The following is a 12,608-nucleotide window of genomic DNA, read 5'->3' as shown; positions in this document are numbered from 1 at the left end:
AAATGTTTTTCTGCAGTTAAAAATCCCAAAGACAACACAATCCAGATTCTCTGTGTAATATTCATCTTTACGTGGCTTATTTTTTATATTAATTTTACTGTCTCTTTAAAGACTTTATTTTTTAAAACTATATATTTGTATAACTGTATATATCACCTTTTTTGTATCTTTTAAGCCTACGTGTATTTTATACACATTGTAAACTATTACATCTGAATCTGTCTTATTGTGAATCTATTGCTTTAAACTGCAGCATTTGTAAGACTAAAACAGCACTGTGGCTGCTGCCTCTGCCCACCTCAGCTTCCCAACATAGCGGTGGTGGTGCGTTTACCGCCAGCTCTGGGAGCTATTGTGGGTCTATGCTTTTATCCAAGCAGCGTGTAGCCCAGAAACCTCTTTTTTTGTTTTGTACTAGCAAAGGCTAAATCCACCACGCAGCTTAATGTGCCACTTGCAGAGGCCTCATTCCCGCCATAGATTTCTAGCAGGGCGGTGGTGGCGCAAGCCTTTAATCCCAGCACTCGGGAGGCAGAGGCAGGCGGATCTTTGTGTGTTCGAGGCCAGCCTGGTCTACAGAGTGAGATCCAGGAAAAGCGCAAAGCTACACAGAGAAACCCTGTCTCGAAAAACAAAAAAACAAAAAAAAAGATTTCTAGCAAAACACTTGAAATAAAAAAACTTGAGATCTTGTTAAAGTGGATTGAGAAGCAAGCCGAGCAAGGAGACAGGTTCCCTGTGGAGCAGGACAATCCAGCTGCTTTCTTCAGAGGATCAATGGCCTGGAAAAAATGTGACTAGGGTCAAAGCAGGAATTATTTTTACCTTAAATATATGACAGTCAAATGTGGGTTAGGACCTTGTATGGACTGAAACAAAGCAATTGCTTTAAAAAAATTTTTTTTTTAAAGATTTTAGGGAAACCTGGGTGTGGTTTGAGTCAATGCTAACAATTTACATTTATGCAGAAGCTAACAAATAGAATGAGTCTGACAGTTTGGGGAACTAGTGAGTCCAGGCAGCAGCACACTGAGCTCACTCTGCAGTCTTCTGCGTGTGTTGTGGTGATGAAATGTTTCAGGTTGACTTTGGGTTTTACCCACCCTCCCCGAGTTCCCGATGAGGTGTACTTAACAGTCTCAAATGGGTACACTTTTGTTCCTGGTTAGGAGCGTGTTACAGCCTGCCAGAAGCTAAAAAGAGCCCAATTCAAACCTGAAAATGCTCTGTGACAGTTACCTTCACTTATCTAGAGCTATTGGATGTGGAGTGACCCAGACACAGTGGCGTCACTCACCCTCAGAGGACAGAGACGGTGCTATGACAGAAGTCAAAACCTGACCACTTTCTCTTTCTAGGACATCCCTGAGGCCTCAGACCTTCTATGATGGAAGTCACTGCGGCGCCAGAGGAGTGTGTCACATCCCAATGGCTGAACCGTTTTGCCCCAAAACAAGAGAGGTTTGTAGTCTCTGAGAGATAGACCCGAATAAAGTATAAGGTCTTGGCGTGCTATCTATCTGCTGTAGTTGGCCGAGTAGGAATTCGTCTTCCTCCCTCAGCTTTAGTTTTGAAATGCAGTGGCTTCACGGGGAATTATTTCCCGTTGCTAATAATACCTCCACTCTCAGTTATTTTAAGCAGAAACATACTATCTGCCGAGCCATCTCTCCAACCCCAGGAAGGTTTCTAGTGAAACTTTAATGTTTCTTTAAAAGAAAAAAAAAAACAACTGTGTATGGCCTTACAGTAACAAGTAATGAATGCCCAGATAAGTCGGTCTCTGGACAGAAAAATTCAGGACAACCATTCTCATTTCACCATATGGCCTTGGAGGGGCAGCAAGCTAAAGAAAAATGACTTTCTACAAAGCTTTCCAGAAGGCCACAGAGTCTGTGGCTATACAGCCCTGCACCTTGGAACCTGGCACCTGGCCGACACTTTGATCTGTACGTGACAAGTGATACCTTAGCTGAGCAAGTGTGATGGAAATAGAAACCTATGACACACGTCCAGACTAAAGCCTGACTTAGCCTTTCTAAGTTCTTCAAAGGGGAATGAGATTCAAGTACATAAATCCAAATCTGCTGTTTTCTGTAAAAGCTATGAGCTATGTGTGCAGCGGACCTGGACAGTAGGAGTGTGTGGGTATGGAGCTAGACGGTATCTTTCTGTGATCTAGGTTTCCCCTAAGAGTCTGCTATAGGTGATTAGTTTGCTAAGCATCATAGAGAAATAAAATCTTATACCACATGTAGGTTTGTGTGGTTTGAGACTGGTTCTTCCTTTCTCAGGTCCTCATAGAAACAGCTAAGAAGCTTGGACTTCGATGCCATTCAAAGGGAACAATAGTCACAATTGAGGGACCTCGTTTCAGCTCTCGGGCAGAAAGCTTTGTATTCCGCACTTGGGGTGCGGATGTTATCAATATGACTACAGTTCCAGAGGTGGTGCTTGCCAAGGAGGCTGGAATTTGCTATGCAAGCATTGCCATGGCAACCGATTATGATTGTTGGAAGGAGCATGAAGAAGCGGTGAGTGGGAATCTCCTCTGACCATGTGTGGTATGGGCTTCTGGGTGCCGTGAGTTGTTAAAAGAATGTCTCGTTGATTTTCTTTGGATTCATCTTGGGAAGGGCCTTTCTACTACAGCATTTTTAAGTTTTCGTTAGGCTTTATAAGATATTTCCTGTAGTCCCTATTAGAAGATAAGATCTTCCATGGGGGGTAGGGGGGTGCTTATCTGAGAATCAATCATGATTGACATTGTAGGTATGTAGATGTGTTGAGAATCATTGAGGCTTGGGCCTGCCTTTAAAGGTAAAGATGTACTTTGAGTGTGATTTCCTTGTGCTATTGTTTATTCTGTTTATTTTCATGGAGAAAGAGATCCTAGTAAGAAAACCCCGAGTCCCTATCCTGTTCACTGCACTGTGGCTGGATGCTGTGCTCAGCCTGAGACTGTGCCAGCAAATACATGTTCTTTAAGGAGCCAACATCCTGTTTGTGGAAGATGGAGGTTATCTTAGTATATTCAGAGGTTTTGTCCATTGTCATCATGGTAGGGAGAATGGCAGCACACAGGTAGATACGATGTTGGCAGATAAATGCTGATCCCCAGGCAACAAGAAGAGAGCCACTGGGCCTGCCTTGGGCTTCTGAAACCCCAAAGCCACACCTAGTGGCACACTTCTTCTAACAAGGCCATACCTCCTAATCCCTCTCAAGTTCCACTCCCGGATGTCCAACCATTCAAATATTTGAGCCTATATATATATATATATATATATATATATATATATATATTCCTACTCAAACCACCACAGAGGCTAAGCAAAGGGTTATGAAGGAATAGTGCTGAGTTTTACGAGTTGCCTGGACCAAATATTTAAATTCTGTGAGTGCTGCTTGGAAGTGTGATGAGAAAGATGGGCAGGATTGAGAGGCACCCAGAGGAGGGAGAAGTGGGGAGAGGGCAGGATGAGCTATGGCAGGGCCGTGGACTGTGGTAAGGATTGCAAACAAGTTGATGAGGGATACTGGACAGGGAGCAGAGCAAGGCCCAGCCAGGACTTGAAGGTCCTAGAACTGATGTTGGGCCTCCCAAGACAACATTTTCATCATGGAAAGCGTCAGCTTCAGTGAAGCGGTAACCCTGGTTCCACCAACCATGGCCACACATGGCTCTACGCACTCCTCCCTCCCCACCCTCTTTTGAAGGTAAACATTTCCTAAAAGGTCTCTTAATTCAAAGCGAAAACGTAACTGTACCACGATTTGTTCAAAGAAGTGATATTTCTTACCGAATCTCTAGACTATTGGCAGTTTTCTTCTGATCACAATTTTTTTTATCAGCTTGATCAAATCAAGATCTCTTGTTTTGTCTTGTGTGTTAATGATAGGCCTGTACAATCTCCTTTATTAACTCTTTCCTCAGTACCGAGAATTGGGCCTAGGGCCTTGCATATGCTAAAGTACTCTGTCACTGAGCCATGTTCTTAATCTGCTTTTTTATTTTGAGTCAGGCTTTCACTAAGTCTCCCATCCTGGCTTGAACTTGGTACTTCCTCTGCTTCTGTCTCCCAAGTAGCTGGAATTACAGGCTCAAGTCACCAAGGCCCTGCCAGGCTTTTTAAAATGGAGAAGTTAAGAAAAACCATGAAAGAATTTTAGAAGTATAGGGGGTGGGTGAGCACATTCATTTGGAGGTGTTGACTCTTCTAGAGGGCTGCTGTCTCAGAGAGCACCTCTCTCTCCATCTAGTTATACACAAAACAGTGTCACATGGTCTTGTCATCTGTCTGCCCATGTGTGGGTGTTGGGCAGCATAAATGAATCCCACTTCTTTGGTTTTATCACTGTGTATTTATAGGAGAGTTTTGAGGCTGACTGTATCTGGCTTGGCAGCATTTCGAGCTACACCCAGCTTCACGATGTAGAGAAGCTGCTTCCAATTAATGGGGAACATTAGCTCCCATCACTTCCTGACAGCAAATTGCTTCCTGCCGGAAATGGTCTGCTCAGTCTCAAGTTAGACGCCTCCTCTAAGGTGGTTGTTATGCCAGCTGGGGGCTGGAAAGCAGAGGACTAAGTTCTGCATGTGGTAAGGACTGACAGTCATGTTGGGCGCCACAAGAAAGACACACACAAACACGGCATCCACTCAAACAGCCATCCATGTCATTGTGCTTTAAACAGATGTGCAGCTGACATGACAGGGTTCCGGAGTGGTCTAAACTCACCTCAGTTTCCTTGTGACACTCCACAAGTTATTTAACTCGATTTCTCTGAAATGAAGCCAGGACATGGAACAGGGGGGTGGGAGTGATTTCATTATGACTCTGACCTTGGACAGGAGGTTTCAGCTAGTCCATGTGGCAGGGAAGACTGTCATGGCAGCTCCTATATCACACTCAGGTAGCAAAGAGAGCTAGAGTCAACAAGGACGGGGCAGTCCCTTTCCAAGACCCTCATCCCAGTTACCCATCAGGCAGCAACCTCCTCGAGCAGTGGTTCTCAACCAGCGGGTCGTAACCTTTCATCAGGGTTGCCTAAGACCATCAGAAAACACAGATATTTACATTATGATTCATAACAGTAGCAAAGTTAACAGTTAAGAAGTAACAACGAAAATAGTTTCATGGTTGGGGGCCACCACAACATGAGGAACTGTATTAAAGGGTCACAGCATTAGAAAAGAGAGGTAACAACTGTTCACACTGAGGAGGAGCAGGAATCCAAGAAGGGTCAGAATTCAGGGCCTGAGTACAACCTTCAAAAGCCCAGTCCACTACTAGCCTCTTTTGTCCACTACAACCTGCCTCTTAAAGAGTCCACAGTCTCTCAAAACATGAGCCTGTGGGAGGCATGCCAGAGTCAGACCATAAGTGGTTAGGAGAGTGCTGATTCACAGGAGTGTGTTATCACAGTCACTCCATGGAGTGGGCGTGCAGAGAAAGTAACCTTGGCGGTTTGTGCCCCGCCTCTATGTGAGGGTTAGGTTGTTGCTGTGAGTCACAGGGTCAATAGGAAGGGGATTTTGAATGGAGCCCAGCAACAGGAACAAAGAAACGAGAGGTCAGAGTCCCATGAAAAGTATTTGGAAACGAGTATAAATAAATGGTAAGTCTCTGGCTGCCATAAGCCCCTGCATCTAATGGCTCAACTTAAAATGCACCTTCCCATGTGTGCCACACTGTAGCAGAGCTTCTGCTCCTGTGGTACCCACATTTTCTCACCACATTCTTGGTGTTTGTAGAAGCCATCTGGAGGAGGAGACACAAAGATGTAATCATGTGTCCCTGAATAAAGCAAGGCAAGGATTCTGGGCCTGATGGTCAGCTTCCCCTTTAGGAACCAGTCATTCATACACAAGGGTAGATAATAGCATGAGCACTTAGGAGCCCAGACACCTTCTTTAGTCATCAGGCCAGTTTATGCCCAGTACTGTTCATCTGTGCTTCCATAATTTTAATTCAGAAACATTGCAGGAAGTAGTTAAGTAATTAAATGATAATTGTTATTTCATATGCGCGAGCAAAATTGTAGTTCCTAGTTGAATATCCTAAGTGACATGCTCACACACACACTAGAGTTTCTGAGATCCAATTTAGGGCCTAATTTATTCTGGGTTAGCATTCTCCCACTGAGCTACATCCCTAGTCCTCAACATGATCTTTTTCTTGTAAAGAAACTAAGATGCCAAGCATAGTTGGTACGTGTCTGAATAGCAGTACCTGGCAGGGCAGAAGCAGGAGAATCATGAGTTTGAAACCAGTGGGAGCCTGCCTCATAAAATAAAATAAAAAACAAAACAAAACAGGGCGAGGAAGAGGTAAAAGGAAGCCAGGGACCAAATCAGGGCCTTGTCCTGTTGAGTCTCCCACACTCTGGTTGCTTCAAGCTTCATCTTGATAGCATGTGTCTCTGTCACATATTGGAAGCTGGGTCTAGACACGGAAGGGAAATTGAGCATCATGATACTATTTTGTGACAGGAAACACAGAATGGGTTAGAATTTTTTTTCTGTCCTGGTGTGTTTTTTTCCTGGTGTGTTTTTTTCTTTGGGCTCTTGGGTTTAGTTTGTGGTGTTAACTTCCGGTTCATGAACTAGGAGTCATAAAAATGATGATACCTTGATTCTTTTGATTTTTTTTTTTTTCCTTAAAAATAAAAAAGTGCTCTTAGAATACTTAGCTCATGTTTGGTTATCCAGTACAGCAAGTTTTAGGCTGGAATTAGTTTTTCTATGTACCAGAAACAGGGGTGGGGTAGGGGTGGGTGGGTGCTGCTGCTACTCCTGGATATCTGTGATGTTTCCTCAGGCTTTTCGGAAATAGAGTTGAGGTTCTCTAAGGCCTTTCCCCTAAGATGAAGAGCAGTGTTTGGGCTCGGGGGACTGAATTTGGAGTGAGCAGACTTTACAGCACAGGTCTGTTTTTGTCTGTTCAGGTAGCTATAAGAAAATCCCATTAAAAGTAGCTCTTAGACGGGGGGAAAAAAAAAAAGCCTTGTTTTTATAGTTCTGCAGGTTAGGAACTCTAAGAGCAAGACTGACTGGCTCTCTCTGGCGAGGACCCATCTTGTAGTCGTATTCTCACTGAACCTCACATGACACGTAATGTGTCTTAGTTACTTTTAAAATGCTGTGATAACCATAATCAAGACATTTTATAGAAGAGTTTACTGGATGTGTACACTTCAGAGGATGAGTTGCTGTCCATCATGACAGGAAGTATGGGAGCAGGCGGGTAGTTATGGCCCTGGGCCCAGTAGCTGAGAACATACATCTTGGTCTGAAAGAGTAAGGCAGGGAGAGCTACAGTGCCCCCCAGTGACACACCTCCTCCAGCAAGGCCACACCTCCTTATCCTTCCCAAACAGTTCCACCAACTGGGGACCAAACATTCCCAACATATGGGCCTATGGGGGCATCCTCGTTTAAGCCACAGCAGCTGGTGTGGGGGGCTCACTGTGATACCAGACCCCATTCCTAAGAGCACTGCTGGCCTGACCTAATCAGTTCCCGAGTCCCCCTTCCTGACACCCTCTCAAAGGAGGATGAGGATCCTAAAGAGGAGTTTGGAAGGGACGCAAACATTGACACCATAGCAAAACAGGGACTTGGTTGGGTAAGTTATTCTGTGAGAAGCAGTTCATGCGAATAAAATCCTGTGCTCTTCTTTCTCAAGGTGTCAGTGGATGGGGTTTTAAAGACCATGAAAGAAAATGCCAACAAAGCCAAAAGTTTACTCCTTACTACCATACCTCAAATAGGGTCAATGGAATGGTCAGAAACGCTCCGTAACCTGAAGGTGAGTGGCCTCACACCCGTAAGCAGCCACTTCTGTGGCTTTCACCACGTTTTCTCTTGCTTTCACTTCAAATCTGGGTCCCTCTCCTTGTGCAGCTTGTGCGAGTCAGCATTTTGTTGTTTTCGGCAATTTTTCATGCCTTGATTACTGCTGCCTCTACTGACTGGGAGTGCCTGCACCTGGGGTGGGAGGTTTGTTAGCTAGTGTCCCGGGTTCTGTACACTGTCCTGGAGTTGCCTTTATGTCTTGGTTCAGAAGGCTGGTGTGCTCCATATATATGGCTCCTAGCATTTTCGCCTCTTTTCTCTTGGGTAGGTTCGTACAGGGTGTAGACAGACAGGCCTTTGCTGCCAATACTTCTACTATGTCAAACAAAACGGTAGCGGGAAATGTGTTACATGAAACTAAGACAGTTAATAATGATAAGCAGATGACAAGTTGCAGATTGGTAGATTTTCAACTCCAGTATTCATCCTAAGGATATAATTTAAACCGACTGGGAAGCTTAGAAAGGGTCATTTTTATTTGGACGTTTTGTGATTCTTGATGAACCAGGGTAGCAAGGAGCCTTAAGCTTCAACTTCCCCTTATATCTAAAGAGGAAGTACCTCCAGGTGTCCTCAAACATATCTGTACTCTTAGATACCTTGACAGTAACTGACAGGGCATGGGACAGGTTGATAGAAGCTGTCCCTACCTGAATTACCACCTAAGAGCTCAGGAATGAGCCACAGTTTCAGTATGGTGGAAGCATTGTGCAGTGGTGAGTGATTAATAGTGTTTTCTGTCTCGCGTGGAATGCTTCAGAGCAGCCAACATGAAGCCACCCCGGAGTTAGAAAGTGGCACCCGTGAACTGGCGCAAACAGGCTGCAGCACCCCGCTGTGACCATAGGGTCTCAGACTTTAGGACTGGGAAAGCCAAGGAGGTTATAAATCATAACGTCTTCCCTGAGAGGAGACAGCCCTACCTGTTTCTACACTGGATACCTTGGAGATAAATGTTTATTTAATGAGTACGTAAATTTCCTCCCATGAAGTATTCTCTCACGGCTGAGGTAGAAAATGACCTTGTAATTTTCCTAACTTGAGGCGGGGCACAAGATAAAAAATCTACCAATTACAAAGTGATGGTTTGAACTACTAAACAGTTTCTTACAAACCAATGTCTGAGTGGCCTGACTTGAGTTCCTCTGTGGCCACTTCTGAGTCAGTGTTGGACTCACACGATAGAATCCAGTTTCGAACTTTGCCGTCTTCCTGCTGACCTTCCGCTCACTATGGTTTCACACACCAAGTCAGTTCCTTAAAAAGAAATCTGAGACATGCTCAGACATGTATAAATCTGTAAAACGAATCTTAAAAGGTCTTATTAATTGAAAACCTGGAGTCAGATGTTGGGGTAAATTCCAACATCTGAGACAGAATAAGAGAGACAGAATAAGCCACAGCCAGTCTCACTTTACCAACTCCTCAGCTGGTCCTGGTTCCTCAGACTGAAAGCCTCTGAGTCCTCATCCGCACAGATCTCAGCTGAACTGCTGCTGAAAGCCTCAAAGCTTAACAAACCCTAGTTTCTGGTCCTCAGGCCTTATATACCTTTCTGCTTCCTACCATTGGTGTGTGTCCTTCCCAAGCAAGACATGAGATCTCAAGTGCTGGGATTCAAGGTGTGAGTCACCATGCCTGGCTGTTTCCAGTGTGGCCTTGAACTCACAGAGATGCAGACAGATCTCTGCCTAACCTCTATGTTTAATGTAGTGGCTGTTCTGTTCTCTGACCCCCAGATAAGTTTATTGGGGTGCACACTATATGAACCATATAAATCAGTGATCTTTTTTGAAGCTGATGTATGGTTTTGCAAGTATGCACTTTAAAGTGGGTTAATAGACAAAACTGAGTGCTGAGGTCTCCATTCTGGAATAATAAGGAAACCAGTACTAATAATTCTTGCCCTGAATCATGTTTTCAGTCATCAAAGCACTGAAATGTGTATCATTCATTCACTCACTAGTTCATTTCAGAAGCGCCCGTTTACCTATTGTGTATCGAGCTCCAAATGAGAACAAACCCCGGCTGTAGGGCATGGCAGTATGTGCCTTTAATACCAGCAGAGGCAGGCAAATCTCTGAAGTCAGGGACAGCATAGTGAGTTTCACGGCAGCCAGGGCAACATAGTGAAATCCTATCTCCAAAACTAAGAAAATGTAGAATACCCCAAGACTCCCAGTGATGGTGAATTGCCAATTGAGACACAGTAAAACTTCAGTGAGCTTACAGTGATGTAAGGATAAGGGATAGGGGTTGTGTGAATGCTAATTCAGGCTGGGAGAGGGTGTATACAGTACGCCCTAATGCCTGTCAAAGTGGAGGGACATGGGTGATTCTCAGAGCAGTTCCCTTAGATGAGCAGTACCGACCTCACTTGTCGGGAAGAAAAGGAAAAACCAAGAGTTAAAAGTTGCTCCTAAAGTCCCATGTCTGGTTAGTGTTGTTGCTATTTTGTTTTGTTTCTCCGTCAACATTTTTAGAATGTATGTATGTATGTATGTATGTATGTATGTATGTATGTATGTATGTAGACGTTCATTCTATAATGAACATGTGGGGGTTAGAGAACAGCTTGTAGGAGCTGATTGTGGGGTCCCACTATGTGGGTCCCGGTGATTGAACTCAAGCTATCAGGCTTGGTGGCGAATACCTTTACCCCCGGAGCCGTCTGGCCCGTCCTCATGAGTGGTTTTTAAATTTTGGTGAACACAGGAATTATCTGGAGAGTTAAATCAGTATATGCCCCATGAATCCTTACTATACTCCACAAAAATCTCAATGTTTTTTCTTGTTGTTTTCATTTGTGGTTTCAACTTGTGTTGGGGTCGTTGGCATGCTCTCTACAGCCTGTAGCTCTTCATCTCTACTTCCTTCCTTCCTTTCAGAACATGGCCCAGAGTTCTGTTTTACCGCCAAGACATTAAAACAGCATGGCCACCACGAGGAGACTTACTACTTCTAGTCTTTGGGGGATTTTGCTTAAACAAAAACAGGGCAGCTATGTGGTCTTCATGCCTTTGCCTGGAAAGAAGAACATAGGAAGAGAGGCATTGCACTCCAAGATACCCACACCTCCAGAACCCAGAAGGAAGACAACGGCCTGCAGAAATGAAAGAGAACAAAGCAAGCCCAAACCTTGTCAATCTTGTTAAACTGACAACAGTGAAGTCTGGCGAGAACACCCATTTCCCTGCACTGCCGACGCAGGGATATGAGCTGGAATCGGGACTGTAGGGTTGTAAATTGGCGCCATCTTTCGGAAGGGCAGTTTGGTACAATGCATCTGAGGCTTAAACATACTTAATGCACTTTGGTACGCGAGGACTTTCTCTTTAAGGAGTTAGGGGAGATTCAAAGAATCACATGTAATGGCTGTTACCTGTCATCACAAAATACTCAAAACATTCTGAATATCGAGAAGTTGGGTGGATGTAACATGTTTCCGTTATACTTAAGCTATGAAGCAATCAAGTGGTAATCATGTTTTCTCATGAAGAAATGGTCACTTCATGTTATGAAATGAGGAAAAAAGGTATAAGCATTTATGATTCTGTTTTTTTGTTTTAAATGGTGTGTAAATGTTCAAAAAAAAAGACTAGAAGGGAATATACATAACCCTGTTACTGTATTTGTGAAGAGATACTGAGTAATTCTTATTTTCTTTTAATCTTTTTTCTCTACTTTTTTTAAAAGTACGTGTAATCAAATAATAAAGTTGTAAAAATTAAAATGGGCTTAGAGAAGTCAAATTCTTTGAAACTCTGGGTGGTGAAACAAAATGGCAATATAAAAGAAGCTCTGTGTGTGTGATTTAGGATATATAAGCCAAATCTCATGCACGCGCGCACGCACACATGCACTTAAAAAACAAAGTGCTATGTGAGGAACTTATATCTTTGCTTAGGATAGATCCTTGGGATTGTAACGGAGAAGGCGGGAGTTTAGTGCTAAGGTGCATCAAAGTCAAACTTCTTCAAGGATTAAGTTAGTGTGGTTCGTTACTGTATATCAGATATTTTTACGTTGCCATTTTTTCTACTCCTCTTTTAAGAGTTGACACATTATCAGTTGGCAATGTTTTGTTTTGAGAAAGAAAAAAAAATAAGGAAGGAACCGGAAGCCTAATGTTTTGTTTTGGGTGCTTTTTGTTGTCTTCCATGGGGAAATCGTAGTGTTTTCCTCAAGTTCCTACCATTAGAGGTGCCCCGGGACTCTTGTAAAGAGTCTGCAAAGTGAATGCGCTTGTGTCTGAAACCGACCTCAAGAAAGAAAGCTGCCGGTTATAGGCGATAAGTGAACCAGTTGCTCCAGCATTCATGTTGAGCTCCCGGTAAGTGCGACAGTAACCTGGCCATGTTGCAGAGCTTCCAGCTGGTGATTAGCAATCCATGGAGACTCCACGGGTCCTGACCAGGGCTCTTGGCTGTTTTTACTTCACTGCAGTGTGGACACTTCTTTCCTTCACTCTTAGCTGTCATCTGAAAGTGTCACGTTGGGGAACGGGCGTTTGTCTAGTTGCCTTTAGAAAATACGGTTCTCTCCAATGTGGAAAAGGGATTTTCTTCAGTGACCTTTTCTAACATCATCATAGCAGGCTCCTTTTCTTTTTCTTTAATCCTTCATTGTGATACAAATTGCTGTGGGATGTTCTGTATGGCAAATGTGTTGCTGATTAGTCAATAAATAAAACACTGATTGGCCATTGTTCATGAAGTACCCAGAACAGAAGAAACTGGGGCTTCCA

At 43.7% G+C, this 12,608-nt stretch overlaps 1 protein-coding gene across 1 annotated transcript in view; it reads left to right on the top strand.

Annotated features, from left to right (window-relative positions):
• The window catches only part of Mtap (methylthioadenosine phosphorylase), a 40,902-nt gene extending 29,304 nt beyond the window's left edge, over window positions 1-11,598 (top strand). The window contains exons 5-8 of the mRNA XM_052717753.1: window positions 1,359-1,461; window positions 2,295-2,534; window positions 7,692-7,814; window positions 10,750-11,598. Coding sequence (XP_052573713.1) covers window positions 1,359-1,461; window positions 2,295-2,534; window positions 7,692-7,814; window positions 10,750-10,788 — 505 coding nt within the window. The 3' untranslated portion in view covers window positions 10,789-11,598. The remainder of the gene's footprint in view (window positions 1-1,358; window positions 1,462-2,294; window positions 2,535-7,691; window positions 7,815-10,749) is intronic.
• Window positions 11,599-12,608: the final 1,010 nt, after the last annotated feature.

This window comes from Peromyscus californicus, unplaced genomic scaffold (assembly GCF_007827085.1).
Source record: "Peromyscus californicus insignis strain IS unplaced genomic scaffold, ASM782708v3 Scaffold_5__1_contigs__length_169319896, whole genome shotgun sequence".
In the NCBI taxonomy this organism is placed as follows: domain Eukaryota; kingdom Metazoa; phylum Chordata; class Mammalia; order Rodentia; family Cricetidae; genus Peromyscus; species Peromyscus californicus.
This window is presented reverse-complemented; position numbering and strand designations above follow the sequence as displayed.